This window comes from Peromyscus eremicus, chromosome 7, assembly GCF_949786415.1.
Source record: "Peromyscus eremicus chromosome 7, PerEre_H2_v1, whole genome shotgun sequence".
NCBI lineage: Eukaryota > Metazoa > Chordata > Mammalia > Rodentia > Cricetidae > Peromyscus > Peromyscus eremicus.
In genome coordinates, this window is record NC_081422.1 from 4,555,760 (window position 1) to 4,577,657 (window position 21,898).

General features: G+C 38.9%; 1 protein-coding gene across 1 annotated transcript in view; it reads right to left on the reverse strand.

Annotated features, from left to right (window-relative positions):
• Positions 1–21,898, reverse strand: part of Dync2h1 (dynein cytoplasmic 2 heavy chain 1) — a 228,876-nt gene that overhangs the window by 183,045 nt on the left and 23,933 nt on the right. The window contains exons 19-33 of the mRNA XM_059267214.1: positions 20,006–20,121; positions 19,069–19,196; positions 17,239–17,388; positions 16,321–16,526; positions 15,068–15,223; positions 14,865–14,979; positions 13,938–14,108; positions 11,605–11,987; positions 10,302–10,434; positions 10,082–10,199; positions 7,907–8,019; positions 6,098–6,217; positions 4,530–4,680; positions 2,352–2,557; positions 872–1,054 (exon numbers count right to left, since the gene is read on the reverse strand). Of these exons, the coding sequence (XP_059123197.1) occupies positions 872–1,054; positions 2,352–2,557; positions 4,530–4,680; positions 6,098–6,217; positions 7,907–8,019; positions 10,082–10,199; positions 10,302–10,434; positions 11,605–11,987; positions 13,938–14,108; positions 14,865–14,979; positions 15,068–15,223; positions 16,321–16,526; positions 17,239–17,388; positions 19,069–19,196; positions 20,006–20,121 (2,449 nt within the window). The remainder of the gene's footprint in view (positions 1–871; positions 1,055–2,351; positions 2,558–4,529; positions 4,681–6,097; positions 6,218–7,906; positions 8,020–10,081; positions 10,200–10,301; positions 10,435–11,604; positions 11,988–13,937; positions 14,109–14,864; positions 14,980–15,067; positions 15,224–16,320; positions 16,527–17,238; positions 17,389–19,068; positions 19,197–20,005; positions 20,122–21,898) is intronic.

Here is a 21,898-nt window from a genome sequence, read left to right on the forward strand (position 1 = left end):
CATGCCTGTAATCCTAGCCCTTGGGGCTGGGACAGAACGCTGGTGAGTGCTAGTCCAACCTGGGCTATCTGGAGAGATCCTATGTTAAAGAAAGTCTAGAGTGGGGGGAAGATTAAGAAGTGACTCCTTCAAACCTCAGGGCAGTTTCTGGGAAAGTGCTCTCCAAAGAATACAGAGCTAAACAAAGACAAGAATTCATTTCAGTCTTTTTTGTTTTGTTTCTCTTTTTCAAGACAGGGTTTCTCTATGTAACACTGGATATCCTGGAACTCATTCTATAGACCAGGCTGGCCTCAAACTCTGAGATCTGCCTGCCTCTACCTCCCAAGTGCTGGGATTAAAGGCGTGCACCACCACTGCCCAGCTCATTTCAGTCCTTCTTGAGTCAAAGTAAAAACCCCCACACAAAATGTTTTGCAAACACTAAGATGTATTTAGGGCTTTATGTTTCATTTTGTTTTACTTTTCTAATTTAGTATTACCCTTGCTAAACAATGTTTTTCTCCAGTGTAGCACAAACATTACACATTTTCAAATGTTTCTTCACAATAATTTTCCTTAGCCAAGTATGAGAAGAGTACTGCATAAAAACTCACAACACCTTGCCAGTTCAAACCAAGTTTTTGTTTAATTGATTTAAAACTAGAATGATTTTTAAACTGAACGTGGTAATGTATGCTTCTAATGCTAGCAATTGAGATACTGGGGGACAAGTACCACATAGGCCCAGGAGTCCATGGTCTTCACAGGCAATAAAGTAAGGGATCACCATTAGTCAGTTGGTGATTTGAAAACAAAATCTTCCCTTTATATGCACAAGAAAAATAATCAAACATTTAACACAGTATGATTTCACACTTATTATTTGTACCTCATCACAATTAAAAACTAAAACTTGTCTCCCAAGAAGTCCACCTAGTGCCTTCACTGACTCAGTTTTCCCAGTTCCAGCAGGTCCATAGGGATTCCCTCCAAGTCCCATCTTCATGGCTTGAGTCAGAGTTAGGTAGCACTTGTCTGTCAATGGAGTATAAACCAGCTTGGGAGTGTTACCCTACATAAGGGAAGCATGGTGTTAGTCCGCTCATGTTCTACTCCATCCAAGTTACAAAGCCTCATATGCAACACACATGTTCAACTGTTTAGCACAGAAGACATTCACATTTTTTCTTAGTGAAATAAATTTAAAAAGCAGAACCTGAGATAAAACTTCATATGTCTCATTATGGCCTGAAAGACTTAACCAGGGTCAAGTTTCTAAGTAGTCTCTTTCATTCTTAATGAGGACACAAAGACAATGCTCAAGACAAACAGATCTAAGTATGTATTACACAGCAATTACGCCACTTCTGATTTGTTAATCCACATAACTTATTTCCTGGGGCCTCAAAGTAAAACTAATCCTGAAAATTCTAATTAAAATGATCTGGATGTTCCTCCCCATGGGAGGCCTTGCCTTCTTGTGGGAGGGAGTAGGGGGTAGGCTGCGGGGGAGGCTGAGGGGCGGGAGAAGGAAGAGGGATTGGTGTGTAAAATGAATGAAAAATTTTTCTTAGTGAAAAATAAATAAATAAATAAAATGATGAATTTAGAAAGTGCTTTTAAGTTTCCTATGCTGCAGGAAGAAGACACTCCAGCTCCTTCAGCCATGGGCAGGACGTGTCATCATTTCCCCGCAGAAGGCCAACCAGCTGCTCCCCAACAGGAGTACTCCGATGACAGAGTCATTATGATAGAAAACGGCAGAAAGAATACAACTGGATGTTTTTTAGAGCAAATTATATGAATGAGATCTTTTATCCTTGTAAACTGAAACAATCAGTGAACACACTCTATCACATTTATAACCACAGTGCTGTGAGGAAAGACACACGTTCCACTGCTTTATTGGAACTATCTACATACAACTCTCTTGAATTAAAGATAATCTAGCTGGGCAGTGGTGGCGCACGCCTTTAATCCCAGCATTTGGGAGGCAGAGGATCTTTGTGAGTTTGAGGCCAGCCTGGTCTACAGAGCGAGATCCAGGAAAAGGCGCAAAGCTACACAGAGAAACCCTGTCTCAAAAAAAAAAAAAAAAAAAAAAAAAGATAATCTGAAATTCCTCATGAATGTTCCTCATGGGAAAGATACACTTCAGAGAATCTGATGACAAAGGTAACATAAGAAATTTTTGTAAGTAGAATAATATTTTACTTTTTCTTTTACAACATCTTACAAATTCTGACACAAAAGACAGTAAAAAATAAATAAATACTGAAATAGAAGTAATTACGTCTTCCAATAGAAATTACCTTTAAATAGTTTCTACCCCACCCCCAAAAATTAAATGCTTCTACCAAGAATCCTACCTGGTACTCGTATGTATACTGAAGTTCAGAATCCACCATGTGAACATAACATGTATGGTCACTTTTCATATAGAATCTAACTTGTTTCTTCCAAGCCCAGTCATCAGTTGTATGAACTTGAACTTGGTTTAATTGCTTCACAATATCAATATTATGAATAATATCAAGAATTAGTGCTTTAAGCTTAAGCTCCAGAATGCCTGATTCTACACATTAAAAAAAAAGAAACAACATTAGTGTGAGCTACATCCTGTGCACACATGTCAGACTCTAAATGTCAATTTCAAGATTCACTGCAATACTGTGATAAATAAGTCATATAAAACCAACAGTCAACAAGTAGTAGCAAAACTTTGTAAAAGGCATAAAATTCAGTCAGACGGGGAGCCCAAGAAAGGACATACACCCTGTCCTCTTCCCCTCTAAATGCAGCAAAACCCCTGTATGGAATGACTCTTATGGCTCAAATAGTAGGCAAACTGGGGATGAGGGCCAGAATTACAACTGCTAAAAAGCCCACAGGCAAGTTATATTCTTTTGTTGTTGCTTCTTTGGTATCCTGAGTCCCAGACCATATAATCAGAAGCCAAGCTTGGGACAGAACAGAACTCTAACAGGCTTCTAGCTAAATAAAATTTGAGAGGCAGAAAATGTCTTATGGTGCCCTAAAACACTGACATCTGGAACTCAGAAAGGCCTAAAGCTGCAGGAAGAAGGTATCTTCCCCCAAAATTCAAGGAAAAATCCTTGAGAAAATGATTTATTTTCTCAAAAAGAAAATCCAAGAGAAAGAGGCAAACCACACTTGTTCACTGTCCTCTGTTCTCCCAAGTAGCACAACCAACAGACGCCCTCGGAGCACACAAGAGAATAAATACACACGGAAGGAAATGCAACTCCAGGCCACAGGACCCAAAGGGACACAGAGGTGCCTAGGATAGCAACAGAGAAGGACGACACTGGGATTTGCTCATCAACTCCATGCTGCCAAGAGGTGACACTGGGCACTGGGCACTGACTGTCACACAAATACCACACATGGGCTGGAGTCAAGAGGCAAAGTTTGGAGAGAGACGGGCACTACAGGAGCCACAGCCCACAACTTGGGGCTCATGTCACTAATTCAAAAACGTCCACTTGTGCCTGAGAGTCAAGCAAAGACCCAGACACTCATAACAGAGATGTCCAGTATATACTCCCCTGTGATTTAACACTCAAGGAGCCCGACCATCCGAGTCTATGTACAGACAGACAACTGCCTGGTACTGGTGCTGGGGTGCAGCAGTCAGAAAAAACTAGGTAAGACTTTAAGACAGTTCAAACAGTGCTCCACCAAGGCTGGGAGTGAGGAGGCACTGTAAGATCTGGCACTCAGCAGGCTGACCTGCTTACAAGAGGCCTTGCCTCAAACAACACACTCCAAAAGGTAACAGGCACTTCTGAAATGAACAGGAACAATGTCAACAAAGAAGTAAAACAACATATGAACAAACAGAAATTTTATAGCTGAAAACTACAAACCAGATTTTTTTCTAGCTTCTATTTAAATATGTATAATACTTTTGATTAAATCTTTGAGAAAGTAATACAATGTTTTGATTATATCCACCCCTTACTGCTCCTCCAACTCCTTCCAGATTCACTCTTAAAAGTGACTGAGATGAAAACCACAATGGCACCAGAAGGAAGCCTGGAATACGCACTGAAGTATACTGAGTAAATCAGTCTTTTCCTCTCAACTCTTTAAACTATATCTTAGAATTCAAAGCAAAAATGAATGTCAGTACATATAAATGACATGACAGAAGCATAAAGAAATTCGTGTGAGTAAAACTTTGACTTTCCACCTCAAGTAGTACATACTGATTTTGAGTAGAAAATAAAAAGTTAAGTATAAGCCAGGAATGGTGGCACACCTTTAATCCCACACTTCAGAGGCCAAAGCAGGCAGATCTCTGAGTTTGAGGCCAGCCTGGTCTACAGAACAATTCCCAGAAAAGCAAAGGCTGTACAGAGAAACCCTGTCTCAAAAAATCAAGAAAAAAAGTGAGAAAGGGAGAAGGAAAGAAAAAAGAAGAAAACTTTAAGTACCCTGTAAGTCACTGGAGGCTGGACACTACAGAGCCCTCACAACAGATGGGCTAAGACAGGCAGCAACACAAAGTGCAGTCCCCATACCTGAGTTCCCTGGGTCCTCAGAGCTCGTGTCAACACTGGTGTAGCGCTCCAGTTTAGCTACCAGTTGTGCCTCAATCTGGTGGAGGCTGTGGTCTTTGATGGCATTTTCTACATCTTCAGTAAATTTGATCTGCTCTGCCAAGCACAGTATCTGTTAAAGAACAAGAAAAATGACTCTTCATGTGGATAAAGTCCTGTTGATGCTTCTTTGTCCTGCAAACACATACCTACGTTACTAAACAAAACATAGGATGATTAAAAATCAACATGGCTGGCTATCATCTTCCATTTTCACATTGTAATATAAAGAATGATAGGAATAGTTTGAAATATATGTATCACCTAGCTAAAACCTACCCAAGGAAAAAGTTTTGGTATCCTGGTTTCACTGAATGTTTTAGATAAGTTCAGACAGTTCAGGACTTAAAAGAGATTAAGTCATTTTGTATTCTATGCTTAAGTATGATTTCCAGTGCATGGGTATTACAATTGCTGGTGCTTACTAAAAACCTTAAAACTTAAACCTAGTTTTCAAACTCTATCTCAGAACCAGTTCCAGAATTATAAACAATAAAAGACAAAGACTAGATTCAAACAATCTTAAAAGATTTTAGGAAAAATGACTTCCAATACACCCTCTTAGGGAAAACCACTGATAGTTGTTTGGATTGGAGGGGCTAGGGACAGATCCTCTGCTACAATTTCCATTACATTTTTAAAAAACAGTATTGTGCATGCCCATACCTATGTATGCACCACAGCACACATGTGGAGTTCAGAAAATAACTCCCACAAACTAGTTCTTCCCTTCTACCCTGTGAGTTCCAGGATCATTGGGCTTGGTTGCAAGATGATGAATGCACTGTTCTGTAAGAACTAACATGCATTTCAATGCTTATCCAAGAGCTAAACTGCTAAGGACCTACACCTGTTAACACTGAGCTGACCAAATCCTAAACAGCAGCACCCTGAACACAGTCATTACTAGTGCTCCATCATTCCACAGCCTAGAACAAGGACTAGGAGGTGGTGGTGTATCTAGGATCCAGTGTCGCAGGCATGCACTGCTGTTAACACTGATTTACAGCCATCTCTATAACCCACCATGTGGCCTAGCTTTGAGGCTCCCAGCCAGTATTCCAGCGCAGTGTTTCTGTATTTTAACTAAGTTCCTCCAGCTCCAGCATCTGAGATGACCCCATGAGAAGGGCAGAGAGGCAGAGATGTGGCAGCAGTAGTACAACACACACACACACACACACACACACACACACACACACACACACACACACACACGCCCATCTTCAGGGACAATGGATTCATCACCTGAGGCAGGATGCTGGCTTCTGTCCAATTCCCCCTCCTAAATGTCCCCCCAGGGAAGTGATGGAGCCTGCAAACAGCCTGCTGCTGTGCGCTTCAACCTCCCTTCAGGGTTGAGGGAAGAAGACACGGGTTTTTAAAGGAATATATATTGTTGTTAATTAAGTACTGAACTAAGGATATCAACGCCAGTTATCTGAAGCAGCTGACCCATGCCTACCATACCCTAGACACGGTCCTCTCACCTGGGAAGGGAACAGAGATGGGTCGATTGCACCTTGTGAACTCCGCCCAGCAGTAATACATTCTTTCAACAATTGTTTCAAAGTCTGCTTCATTTCCAAAGCCAGATCATTCAACCATGCCTGAAAATGAATGGAGAAAATAACACATAGGAGGTGTGCGATAAATACACAGTCTATGCCTAACCACATTCTTTCAGTGCAGACTGGGTATGAATTCTTAGAGACCGCACTCCTCAAATGCACTGTGTGGTATATCATTCTTCATTATTTAAATAATTTGAGAAAAAGTCTTGTTTTGCTTCTTTTCACTTCTTAGGACAATGTTGAGTGTGAACACTCACACCCCAGGCCAGTACTGAGTATGTACTACTGACTGGTATGATATAAAAACCTATGCAAACATTTCCAAAGGAGCCCAGTCAATTCATTATGATGGCAAACCAGTAAAGTCCCGGGCAAACAGCTAGCCGAGTCTCCTGGTGATCTAGTGATCAGGAAAGCTCAATCACAGAAGGGGTTGCCTCATCAGGATGAATATAGTATAGGAGGGATCAGGCTGTCTTTTAAGCTGATATTGTTCCAGTGTTCCAATAATATATTTATCTACTCACTTGATTATAGGTAACATGATAAAATTTAATTTAAAATGTGTAGAGGGTGCAGCTCAGTGACAGAACCATGCCTAGCATACACAAGGCCCTGGGTTTGTTTATCAACACTGCCCACTGACTTCCCACACACATATGGGGTTAAATAAGAGCTGCAAAACATAACAGCAACTACCCATCACAACTTAATAGTTTATCACATACAAAAATATATGCACAAAAGCTACAGTTGTAGGTCTTCATCTCTTCTTAAGTTTACTCTAGCTCCAGTTTTTCATTCATCTGTAGGCACTTGCCAGTCCTAAAACAGTTCAAAGCCACTGAAGCTAAAAGCTGAAAATCTGAAGCTTGCCATGGTAGTTTGCTCAAGAGACTGAGGCAGGGGGACTGACATGAGTCCAACCTGGTCTACATGAGCACCAGACTAGCCGAAACTTAACAAGACCCTGTCCGCAAAGAGGGACTCTCTCAGTGCCGGCCACAGAGATGCTCTGCTAATCACGAGAGCTGCCAGAAGCTCGGCTTCTGCTTTACTGCCATAACTGATCTAGTCCATATCTTAGATCCACTGTGCCAACTGAGAGAAAGAACACAAAACTCATAACCAACAATGGCAGTTACTTGGCAAACATCAGTGCTTTCAACCACCTGACTGAAATACCTGAAATCCGATAGAATGTTGAGGCCTAAGCAGGACTAAGTGTGAGCATAAAAACTACAAATCAAAGTGATTCAAACTACTACTGGTGTCAACTTGTTTACTTACCTAAATGATCTCATAAAACTCATATTAAAAAATAAGAATTACTAAATGTTTCACAAACTACCTAGTGCATTTAAAGCCAAGTATTCTATTTAATTTTCAAAAGAATATCATTGCAACAAGAGTTAAGATTCCCATTTCCCTGTAAGAAAATGGCCTCTCAGTCATAGAGCTGACACAATATGTAGCTAAGATTAATATCCAAGTCTTTTTTACTCCAGAACTAAAGCTCTTTATAGAATTAAATGCTGTATTTCAAAAACCAAAAATCCACTCTTTTTAATACCACAACTTTTGGGAGCTCACAAGGCCAAACATTTTTTAAGATAAGGTTTGAGTTTCCTAAAAGACCTAAATTAACCAATTCTATCTTACAAACTGACTCAATTAATTGATTCAAATTTCGTATGGTTCATTTCATGAAATAGAACTGCTCACCTCTACATTATTTGATAGGAGAACTTTGCTTTTAAAAGGTACAACTTCTCCCTCTAGTGACTTCATTGCAGTTATATGTTTGGACTCCTCATCAAAGCACACACTGTTAATGCCTACAACACAAAAGCAACACTGGGCTGAGGGTGCAGTTGGGTGCACAGCACTGTCACATCAAGCACAAGGCTCTGGATCACATCCGTGGTACCACACACACAATAACCTAATCGAAAGCAGCAATATAAAGACAAAGAGTTAAAGGATAATGATGAATATGCTACACACGCACACACATTTTCCACCACCACATATATTATATACTCAAATAGACACAACAGGATTATAATGTACATGACATAACATATATAGTAGTAATCTTTGTATTTAAATGTCTTAAGGAAAAAATATTTTCACTGGGTATTCTTATTACTAATTTTAAATATTGTATTAACATCTAACCATAACAACATTCACTGATCGTTCTAATATTGATATAGATACCTGGCTTGTATGTATGTTTATTCATTCAATTTTATCATTTTCCAGGAAGAATTTTAGACACTCTAATCAACTAATACATAGCAATCCATCAGAATGCTTAACTCTCATACATCACAATCTCTTTGGACTATGACTAGGAAGCTTCACACAAAGCCTAAATAAATGTTTACTTAACTAAATATTTAGCTATTTTTTTAAATAGATATCCAGAGAAATGTATGAAAGTTTGCAAGTTTTATTTATCTTAACCCAAAACTGAAATAATCCAAAAGTGAAAACAGTAAATAGATAAATTCATTATCAGGAAATAGCTTTAGTCATGTCAGTAAATGGGACATAACCAACAGGTCACGAGGTGAGCAGACAAAGCAGAAATGATTCCAAGGCTCCCCAGAAAGTAGATAAACACATCAACATGACAGCGGATAACCTGCGGCATCAGCCCAGCTAGACGATGTTAGCAGCTGTAGGCATGGTATAACCATCCTTCTAAATCAGAAATGCCGCCTACGGAGGAGCAGCTGAGATGTGCACATCACCAATAGCTGTGCAGCAAGCTTGCAGGGCCTGACTCTCTTTCTGGCTATTACCTAATGCATCACACATACCAATGCAACCCCAAAGAGGAAAAAAAAAGGAGGAATACATAGGGATGATTCGACTTACATGAAGTTCTTAAAATGTCAGCAATCATGACTGTCTGGCCAGTGGAATGGGAAGAAGACTGACAACATGAGGGAATTCTCAGAGCTACTGGAAACGTTTTGTATCTTAAAGTGGTGGCTGCACAAGTGTAGTGAGTATAGAGGGCCACACCTACAGCTTCAGGTTCACAGGCACTGGAAACTGTACCATAAAGGAGAATGTAGAGTACTTGAGATTTCATGGGCCAGTTTCTCTGTCTATGACAACTCGGAATTCAGATCACAAAGGCAACAATAGCCAATATGTAAAGCTAACACACATGATTATATTTCAATAAAACCCTATTTTAAAAAATGATAGTAAGAAAGCCTAACCACATAGGCTACAGTTTGCTGATCTGACTACAAATAAAAATGGTTTAAAACAATTGCTTTTGAAAGTTAATTTGAAAATGCAGGTCTTTTCCAAATAATGTATCTAAGAAAAGTCAGTCATTACTTTCTGAAGAAGCTTTTTGACTTGCCAAAAGTACCCAACTCAAGTGGCTCAACAGCAAGAACACAAAAGGCACTAATTTTTCATTGAGTGATCATTCCTATTCCCATTAACTGCCACTACACAGAGAACCCCCAGCTTGAAATGCCCTTACAGTCTCTGTGAACACAGTAGTCCACTGGGAATCTCAACTTCATGGTCTTTCATCCCTAACACCTCAACCTCAATATCCTTCTCCACTTTCAGGCCTTGCACAGCCTCTGCCCTCTGTGTAAGTGACCTTTCTTTGAATTAACACCTCTAACTTTCCGACTCCATGACACCCCAAAACTGAGCTGAATTCTTCATAGATGTAATTATCGCACTACATACTTAGTTCATCAGAGAACTGCCACACTGTACACACTGTACTTATTAACTCACTAGCTTCACCAATCACTGAGAGTTGGGGGTATGAACTGTGTTTAGTGAAGGGCAGAACATTATGCCTGGAAGATAGTTAACACTGAGTATCTGATGACAGATGTTGATTCCTACCAGCAAACAGCTTCTTCAAATGGGACTGAATCACTGACGGGTTAGTGGACTGGCCCAGGATTTCTAACAAGTCATCATCGCCAATAAAGTAAAATCTTGGGAATGCTGACCGTTTTTCCTAATATAAAGGAAAAGAAGAAGAAAAAAGCTTTTTCTCTTTACAACAATTAAGATATTGAATATGTTATAATTTATTAAAGCTTAAAATAAGAAGACATGCCTCCAAAAATTCATTTAAGGATTTCTGACATCTTTGAAGCTGATCAAGTATTGTTAGTAGAGCATTTCGGATTCCTGCATGAGTAGTCAATGTGGTGACTCTATTGTCTTTCTTGATGTCCATCATTATTGATCTACAAAATAAAAATTATTTCCACATTTATGCTAAGTTTCTGCCTTAAATGAAAACATTTTCATGTTTCAAATTAAGAACATTTATATTAACAATAATTTATTATGCTTCCAATAAACCACACTAAAATTAATGCCATTGCAATTTTTTCATCAAATATTCCAAATCCTCTTTATTCATTCATTCAGTAAATATTAAGTCCTATGCCCTAGAACTAATGGTCCAATGACACAGAAGGGCATTAAGTAATGCCTTGAAATACTTAGGTATAATACACACAAAGAAGCAAAGGTACAAAGTGTTGGCACAGTGATTAACAGGACAATCCACACTTCAGCCTTCTCTGGAGGAGTGAACCAAGCTGAGATATGCACAATGAAGAATAAACAGAGGAAGAGTTTATATCTGAGGCCCTGGGAAACAGCTACGTGTACCCAGACACCGAAGGAGAGAAGCGGAGGCTGGAGGACGGCAAGGGACACACAGGCTTCCTGCTTAGTGCAACAAGTCACCATACACACAAAAGTTAATTACAGTAATGAAGTTTTAAAAACAAGGAAACTTCATTTTAAATGATTATTCTTGCTACCATGTGAAAAAGTTCAAGAAGTCAGAAGGCTAATGTAGCAGCTACGTGAGAGAGAAAGACGGAAAATGAGAACACAGACTGAAGGAAATGAAAGACACCAAGATGCCCCGTATGTCTTGCCAGCAGCAGCCAGCTGGCAGAACTTACTGAGTCAGCAGGACGAAAAAGCACTGGCGAATGGTGCTGGAGAACTAGTTTCGCCCGAGGATTGAGGATGTTTAGGAGTTTTAAAGCTTAGAAGAAAAGCACCAGATGTACATATATGCAAGGTCTCAGCAAACAGAAAGAAACGACTCTACCACTAGTAAAGATGACAGAGGCCTTCCTCAGACCTCAGGGAGGCTTCCTGCCTCGCAGGAAAAAGGGAAGCACCATCTAAGTACATATATGAAGGATGGGAAAGACTCATTCAGACCAAAGTGCTTCAGAAAGACAGCACAGCAGAGGGCAGACTACGAGACCTACTGAGGACACTCACACCCAGAGAGTGAGGGTGATCACTTAGACTGAGCACTTTACAACAGGAGCAAACATCACCCACGCCTACGTCACCCACGCCTACGTCTACACAACTGTACTGACCTGAAATCTTCATCAACTTTGTTGAAGCGTGTCTGTTCTTTAGGCAAAGCTCCACGGCCAAAAATGGGCTCCAAATACACCCATTTTCTCTGAATATGGTTTAAATTCTGCATGTACTCATCTAACTGTGCAAGTTTTCTTTCCCAAATTGACACTTTATCTTCAAATCCTTTGTAATATGGAGAATCTTTTAAGGACTGAAGAAGGCATCTATTATCTCCAACCTGGTTCACTATGTCTTTCCAGTCTTTAATCAGCTTGATAGTTCGATTCTGGCTGTCTTCATAATCAATCAATGAGAACACTGCTCCAACTCCCCACAGATCAAGTTCACGCAAAGCTTCTCTGATGGTAACTTCCCCTTGTGCCCGACTATTTAAATCCTATTAACATGAAAGATTAATATCTGTTATTTCAAAATTAATTATCCCATAAATAAATCATAAGAAATACACTGTCGTGGTGTATGGTGGTCCACGCCTATAATCCTAGCCCTTGGGAGATGGAGACAGGAGGATCAAGAAATTCTATGTCCTCTTCAGCAGCACAGTGTAAAGCCAGCTAAGACTGCATGAGACTGTCTCAATCTATACTGTAACAAAAACAAGCATATACATACATATGCATACACACACACACACACACACACACACACACACACACACACACACATACAGTCTTACAAAAATACTATATGGCTTTTCACCATTAGGAAAAAGTTAGATACATTTTTACATGTAATCCTAGAAAATAACTGGATATTGCATCAGGCATATTAGATATTAAGCATTCATGTTCACATGATCAAATATATACAAACTTCTGCCTTATGCTATTCATGTCTAAAGAGGGGGGCTAGGGCTTAGCAGATAAAATGCCTAAGACTTAATGCCCAGCCCCACATAAAGGCCAGGTACAGTAGCACACATCTGTAATACCAGCACCAGTCTGGGAGACAGAAGGATCCCTGAGGCCTTCCAGCCAGCCAGCCTACCCAACTGGTGAGCCCTACATTCAACAAGTGACCCTGTCTCACAATATAAGGTGGAAAGCATTAAAGGAAAAACATCTGGCACCAACTTCTTGTCTCCACATGCATGTGCATGGGCACACACACACACACTTAGAATACAAGGCACATGCAACTAAAAAATAAAACAAGAAAAAAATTTAAGTATCTACAAAGGCCAAAATTTGAGAGACTAGAACAATCAGAATATTATGGAAACCTTACTGCAAATTATTTTGCATCTGATGTGGTTAACAACTACAGTTATTTTGTGCAGGAATCATGTCATAACCTCAGAGATTAACAAGCATGCTCTAGGATTATTAACAAACATAAAGCTTTACATTTTTATAGGAGATAAAATAATGAAGCATCAAAAGCATTCCACTTTATCACTAGTGGCCAAAACACAGAATAGAGCTCCTGACAGACTGTGTGCTGTTTTATCTTCGGCACAACTGACTGCACCTTAATCTACTGCTATTTCAGCCAACAACTGCAACTCCACAGTTACCAGCCTGCTTCTCTGGCAGTGGCCTGGCCACTCAGGCCCCAGACTGGTGGGAAATCTGTTCCTGCAGGCATAGCTTTAACTAAATCTCTATCATTCTATTTATAAATAAGACTTGAGATTCAAAGGCTAGAGTGAAAACCCGCAAGCTCAGAGAGCTTGAGTAGCAACTAGCTAACCTTCTCTCCTTTCTGACGTCTCCCAAATTGCATGCAGTTCTTCTGCTCGGCCAAAACAAAAAAATGCCTCACCACTCAAAATACCTCCCTACTACTTCTGCTGTATCTCTCTATCACTTCCAGATGCCCTCTGATGCTCTACAATTACTTTCTGTCAACTAGTTGCTAACTCAGCCTCCTGACCCAAGGTTAGTTTTATTTAATTAACATAAACGCTAACTTGGGGTTCACAGTATGATCAAATATCCCCCAACAACTGTGCAGTCTCATTTTCCTTGAGACATTTTCCAGCCATGGTTGGTAACCAGCTGGTTACCAGTTTACCTGAAGGGCCTCTTGACCTCTAGCTTCTACTCACAGTATTCCACATGACTGTAAGCGCACTGCACGTGAAATGAATCTTATCTGCTAGCATTTTTCATGCAGGTGACTTCCCTCTCTAAAGAAGTATTAGTAGTTCACAGTTTCCCTTCTCTAGGGAGGGGCCTCTACTAGTGTTTGAATAACCTCATCTAACAGGTCCAAACAGGTACGATGCATTACCAACCATGAATACCGGAACAACAGACACTGTTACTGCTTTACAGGAAGAACAGATGCTAAATGAAAAGGATTAGCAGACTATAAGCCTCACTTTAAGGTCTGAAGCTTTCTCCACAATTGCATCAGCAGCCCGGAGCAAGTCACCAAACAGTAATTTCTCTAGACTGGTCCCTCGAGGAAGGCCAAGCAGGCGAAAAAGGTCAAGCCAGTGGTCTGGAGAAAGATGCTCCCCTCTCACATATTTCAAGATAGGAATTATAACCTGTTAGAAAAGAAAAAGAAAGTAAAACGTAGACTTACACATATGTTCATGTCCTTGCAAAATACAAGTTATTCACATTCATCTTAACTTTCAGTTTCATCAGTAATTTTTAATTACTGTTATTTAATAATCTTGCAAACAAAGTCTTAAATAGAATTATATAAAGTTCTTTTAAAACATTATTGTAAACACATGCACATTACATTTGTAGTTTAATATATATAAAAACATGACAACATACACCCCTGCTTTCATGGGATACACAAACACTCTAACAGTAACTACAAGTCCTACTGGTACAGCATTTGTCTGGCCCTAGGCTTAATCTCCATTATTGCACAAAACCCTATGTATAACCCCTATTGCAAGCAAAAACTCGTTGGGCGGTGGTGCCACACGTCTTTAATCTCAGTGCTTGGGACACAGAGGCAGGCTGATCTCCAGGTTTGAGGCCAGCCTAGTCTACAGAGTGAGTTCCAAGACAGCCAGGGGACACAGAAAAACCCTATCTCTTGAAAAACCATATTAAAAAACAAAAAACAAAAACAAACAAACAAAAACCTTTAAATTCCATAATTACATTGCTTTCCAGCTGGTAGCAGAACTGTATCTAAAATTTTTATAATTTATGTTATTCCTATTTTTCATATAATTGAAAAATAACTTTAAACTATGGTTCAGACAGGAAATAATAAAAAGATAAACAATAGCCCCAAATATCATTTTCAAGTCTCAGAATAGAGAAAACCACCTTACTTTGTATTTGTCAACTTCTGACTGCAACTTCACTGTCATGACCGAATGTTCTTCAACCTTCCTCAATCTGTCGTGCCAGCTCATCAGAAACTCCTCAAACAGATAGGTCTTAGTCCTGTAAAAGAACATGAACACACATTAAATTCACACTTCCTCCAAAAAGAGCAAACTATAGGAACATAAATATTGCTTTAGAATCAAACCGGTAAGTAATCCAATCTTCATTGGCCATTTCCTGGAGACCTTGCTGGAACTCCTCATAAAGAGCCCAAATTTGTGCACAGCTCTCAATGTCCTTAGAGATGCTATAGGCCAGAGAGAAGTTAGGCTCTTCTAGTCCAAAATGATGGCAGTCATCCCTACAGAAATAAATATCAAAATACTGAATTTATAAAGAAAGAAAAACTGTCAGAGAATAATTTCCTTAACCACATTCTGTAGCTGAAATACACAGGGACAACTGCCTACTTTATGTAAGAATTTTACTTTATTCATACTATGGGCACTTTTTCAAAGGTATAATGTAAAGACAGTACATGTAAAGATATTTTTATGTTTATAATATATATTTAAATGTTTGCTTTATACGTCTATGGACTGATCGAATAAAATATCTTCTCTGTTGACTATAGGACATTCTTAATCTAATAATCATACTACCATTTAATACGTGTGATAGAAAATGTCTACACACTCATCTTAGGGCTACATTTATCCACATAGGCCATATGTAAAACACTGCACAAATCAATTGCTGTGACCAATAAAATGAGTCAGCAACATTTTTTCTATATATCTTATTACTTATTTGACTAGATGCCTGTGTGTGTGTGTGTGTGTGTGTGTGTGTGTGTGTAGACCAGAGAGGTAAGTCAGACATCCTCTTCTACAACTTTCTATTCTTCTTGCACTGAACCTGAACTCCTGGTTGTTTTGTGGATAGGCTAGACAGTCAGCCAGCCCGAGCAGCATCCCTGCCTAAATGCTATGAGCATTGGGACTACAGATGCGCAGGCCATGCCCCACCTCTGTGGGAGAGCTGAAGAGTCAAACACATCCCCATGCATGTATAAGCGCTCATCTCCCCAACACCCAGATTTGTTTTTGAAAGAGGTGTTAGCAGTATTTTTCTTAAAATTAAATATTTCATTTTTAAATAGGATGAGATCAAAACAATATTACAGCTTCTGAATTTAATATGTAAGCAAATTTAATGTTCTAATCTCTCATGAGTCCTTTTTTAAATTTATCTTAATATCCTTATATAGTTCAACCACAGCTCCTAAGAATGCAAGGGTATAAGAGGTTGTTTGTAGTCTTAAATTTTCTGAATTTTATGAAGAAAGATATTAAAAACAGTTATATTTACAGCTAGGAAGCCAAGTACAAAGGCATAAAATGTTTTTCAAACTAAGCATCATGAATTAAAAACAAAACAAAACAAAATAAAACTTACACTAGCTTTTTTCTTATGACTTCAAGATCATCAAACTCAATTTTTTTCTCCTTTATAGACTTTGCACTTTGATCCAGAGTATTTTGTTGGCCAGTTTCAATAATATCATCACCAGGTTTCAGCTGATCCCAACGAGCTTTAAACTTCTCCAGTTCTTGGTAATAGATCTGAAGTCGTGACTTCACGTTTCCTTTCATCACTTCAATCTGTAAGCCAGAGTTCAAGGAGTTTAGCAGTTCTCAGTTTTCACATTTTCATTTCTAGCATTTTCATTTAAAGGTGAGGAAAATGTCAACACTGAAAGACTTTTTTATCTTGTCAATTCCAACTATAATAAAATAATCTAGTAACAAACATTAGAATATAAATTTACAGTAATGAGAAATAAGTGTCAGCTATAAACACTAACAATTCTTAAGTTCAAAGCATACCTACAATTATCAACAAAAGTGACATCATTTTGAAAACAGTTCAGGGCTGGAGGGATGGCTGCTCTTCCTAAGAACCTGGGATTCCCAGCACCTACATAGTGGCTCATAATCCTCTGTAACTTCCATTCCAGTGGATCAAACACCCTCTCTGGGCCTCTGGAAGCACCAGGCACACAGACACACATGCAGGAAAATCATCCAACATATAAAATAAAAAATAAAAACAAATCCAAAGCCTGCTGTTCTACCTGCACACCCATTCCTAACTAAGGAGGCTACTTCTCGGTCTTCTGCAGCTGTGAGCTAAGACTAGCCAGTCAACAAGACATGGAGTGCAGACCGGTGTGTGCAGCCTCAGACTGTGCCTGAGAAGCAAGATGGCACCCTCTCCTTCTCCCTCTTTCCCACTAAGGAACACTGACCTCCCGAGGCCAGGCTACACTGAAACACACGCAGGCAACACTCGGAGACCAGCTGAGACTCTCACCTGGTCTTTGACCATAAGTTGGTGGCTTTCCATCATCAGCTCAAATTTGTCCCACTTGGCTCTCAGATTGCTAACTGTCTCCACTCCACTGCCTGACACAGTTCGCAAAAGCTTGTTTTTGTCTTCAGCTTGTTGAAACAAGGGCAAAACCTGAGGGTTAAAAGAAGCAATAGATCATTTTATTAGTCCCTCAAGAGTTCATTACTTTGATTCTTATTTCATGATTTTTATTTTAAAATAAAATAAAATTTTAAACAGTTTTTGTTTTTAAATAATTTGTTAAAGTCCCAGCTATAAGGTTTCTGATGCTTCTTATTAGGTGTAACAAATATACTATAATGTCAGAAGTTAAAAAAGATGAAAAAATAATAATTGGGAGAACCAGAAATTCAAGGTCATACTCCACTACACAGTGAACTCATCTACTGTGAATGATAAGAAACCACCCATGTCTTTAAAATAAATAAACAAACAAATAAATAAATAAATGATAAATAGATAGATAGATAGATAGATAGATAGATAGATAGATAGATAAATAAAGGTGTGTCTGCTGCCAAAACCAGATAAGGACATAAGAGAAAAAGAAACATATAGACTAATTTCTCTGATGAGCATAGACACAGAAATTCTCAGGAAAATACCTGCCAACTGAATTCAGCAGCATTACTTTTAATTATACACCATAATTAAGCTAGGTTTCATTCGAGAGTTGCAGGGATGGTTTTGGAGATTTGAACCTATAAAAGTCATACAGTGTTATCCTTGTTTGCTTTCTCTTGCTGTAGTTAAACACTATGGCCAAATCAACTTGGGGGAAAAGGATTTATTTCATCTAACATTTCCAATAGACAGTCCATTGCTTAGGGAAGTCATGGCAGGCACTTAAGGCTGAAACCTCAGCAGAGACCATGGAGAACGCTGCTTACTGGCTCACTTTTCTAAGACTGCCCAGGCCACCTGCTTAGGAATGTATCTCCCAAAGTGGGCGGGGCCCTCCTGCATCAATTAACAATCCAGACAATGACCCACAGACAAGTCCATGGACCAATCTTAGGGAAGCAGTTCTTTAACTGAGGTTCCCTCCTCCCAGGTGGGTCAACCCAGCAAGCACACAGACAGACTCGGGGACAGAAATGACATGATCATTTCCACAGATGCAAAGGAGGCTCTTGGCAAACAAAGTTCAATATCCTTCATGATCAGAGCCCTGAGGCCAGAACTAGAAAGGATGAAGGTCTGCATAACAGTGGCTGCATATACATGGGAAATAAGGTACATTATACCAAAAAAAAAAAAAAAAAACCCACACACAAAACAAAACTGCAAGCACTCACTGAGATGATTTTTTTCACCTTTTCTGGAAAGTTTATAAACAATTTAGAGTTTCTTCCTTCTTATTCTGAACAAAACTTTAATTATTTAAATGTTCTGCAAATGCTGCCTTGCCTCTTCTGGATTCTCTTCTTACCCATCTCACTCCCATCTCTAACTGTGAGAGCTCTCTTGAGCATCTCTTCTAAGTCCGTTCTAACATCATAGTCCACACACTAAGACTCCAGTTCTGAACAAGAGTGTGGATTGCTTACTCTACTATTACCCTAATACATGAGACCATAACAAGGCTGCAAATACCTCTCAGATAACAAAGTACTACTGATACTAGATCAATACACCAACTACGAGTCTAAACATGAGCTGCCCAGTTAGACCACATTATACGAACCTCTTCACAATGTTAAAATTACATAGATCTAAATAACCACATAAAATACCTAATTTACACATCTCTATAAAGTAAGGATGACGACAATTACTTTGTATTCTCACCTCTGGCCTCCGATCCTGCAGGTTACTATACTGTAAATTTGTGTCACCTATTTCTTCCACAGACTGAGGTATAATTGTTAAGATCTTCATAGCCTCCGTGACAAATGTATCAATTTCATGTATATGAGCTGAAAGAGATGATACATCATTACCAAAAAAATGCTCAGTTATGGTTACATGATTGCTAAATCAAGGGGCCTCAGAAGTAATCACTACATAAAGTATGTTACATTCTCAATTATCACTTGCTTTTGGGTAACAAAAGTTTGAAATGAAGAATAAGACAAACTTTTCTTCCCAAGAGATGTAAGTTGTTTCATATTACACTTAAATTTTTCTTAAAAGGGGCAGGAGAGAAAACTCAGCGTTTAAGAACACTGGCTGCTCTTGAAGAGAAGCAAGGTTCAGCTCCCAGCACCCACAGGGAGGCTCACAACTATCCCTAACTCCAGTTACAAGGGAACAGCATGCTCTTCTGATCTCCATGGGCAACAGGCACATGTGGTATACATACGGGTAAAGCACACTACACATCTAAATAGAAATTTATGAAATTTTTGAGGAAAAAAAACCTAAAATGTATTTCTTCCTAGTTATCTTTACTAACAATCAGAAATATTTCCAGTCTTCTAAATAATGCTAAAATGCTTCAACTTACCATTTGGAGAAATAAGAATAAATAATTATGTCAGAATTACTATCCTTCTCCATTACAGACAACAAATTAATACTATCTAGACTTCCAATAACAAAACTGTCTAAAATTTTTATATGTTTAAAAGATGAGAATTTTCCTACTTTCTTAAAATTATCATTTTGAGTAAATTTCATTTAAGAAGATATCCTAGTTCAATTGTAACCTGTAATTTGAGAGTCAGACTTTGTAATTACAGAAACTATGGCTCTAAACACACAAAAGGGAGACACAGGGCTTTACTCTGGATGGACTTCTTCAGAGAAAGGACAAGCAGATCAAATAACTTCTGGATGAGGTCATCAATCACAGTCTTCACAGGGCTGCAGTTGATGTTGAGACAGTCCACCTTGACAGCACTGAGGAGCCAATGAACACAGGTTCTCAGGTTATCATGAGTTAGAACTGTTTCAGCAAATCCATCCAAGTGTGACCATAATCTTTAAGAGCATACATAATAGATTTAATCCAAAATAATTCCTTCTATACACAGCCTAGGTTTTCAGTGAATAAGTCCATTTAACAATGATTTCCTTTGTTTACCTGCTTGATTGACTGATTTTCTGTTTGTTTGTTTGTTTGTTTGTTTGTTTGTTTGACAAGGCCTCCCAATCTGGCCTCAAAGTTGAAATCCTCCTGCCTCAGCATCCTGAGTACTTCGATTATATGCATATATCACCATACCTGGCTTAAAGTACTAATTTTTAATCATGAAATATGTCCATTTTTAAAAATTATGAAGGAAGCACCAGCAATAGAATATATTTAAATATTCCCAGGTTCAAATTGTTTCACCATATATTTATTTCATATTTATAAAGTAAATTAATTATTTTGCAGTTGACATGTAAATAAGGGTAAAAAATATATGGACAGAATATACAATGAATATAGGTTATTAATTCACTAAACAATAAAGCCAACAATGCTGTTTTATAAAATTACCTATAAAAATGACAAAAATGGAAAAAACAGTTAATTTTAGTCTTCACTTTGTAGGCAAAGAGAACTTTCAGGAATGTTGGTGACAGTATAAAGCATTCAAAATACACCAGGCACAGTGACACTTCTACACCAGCATTTGGAAAGTGAAGGAAAGAAGACCACAAGTGTGTGGTCATCCTTACTACAAAGAGAGTTCAAAGCCAGCCTGGGCTATGCTATCTCAATATAAAAAAAAAAAAAAATCAAATTTTATGAGGAACACTTTAGCTATAATTTTAAGAGAGATATATTTTGTCTCATGAATTCTATCTTTAGAATGTGAATCTTTTGGTTTACTTGTTTGTTTTGATTTGAGACAAGGCATCCTCATGTGATGCTGACCTTGAACTTCCCACCTCTACCTCAGTGCTGGGATTAGAGGCGTGTCACCATGTCCTAGCTTTAGAATTTCTCCTAACACAGATCTTGGAAGAGATCTAACACTGCCACCTTACTAAACCAGCATAATCCTGACTACATTCTAAACATTTGTCCTTACGCCTACAGGTAAATGTCGTCCTCACATCTTGTCAAGGAACCTTCTCTTTGCAATGGAAGGAGACCACTACAGAAAACCAAAATGCAGAGTTGTAGAACCCAGTCCCAGTGGACGCATCTACAACATAATTCCCACACCTAAAGCTCAGGGACCACTGAGGAAAAGAGGGTTGAGAGACGCTAAGAGCCAGAGGACCAGGGAGTTTTTCTGAGTCTCTGTCTCCCAGTAATGTCAGAAGCTACACCCATAAAGTCTCACAATGGCTGCCTAATATGAGCTGAACAAGGACAATAGCAACAGACATGCCAAAGGAGACACAGAAAGCACAGGAGGCTTCAGCCCTACACAAAGAACCACAAGTAACCAAGGAACACAGAGCAGGAGACGGAGTCTTCCCCAAAGAGGAACACTCCACTTGTTGACTAATACCACATGGTCAGCACTGAAAACACAAGTCACGTTAGACAGACTGAGCTGTACTTACATGCCTAGAAATACACACACACCACAACAACAATTAAAGAAAAAAAGAGACTATGAATTTCAAAGAGAGCAACAAGGGGTATATGGGAAAGTTAGGAGGGGGATGACATAATTATCCCCAAAAATCCACAAAGATACCTCTACTATAGACTACTGGCAATGGTCGAGAG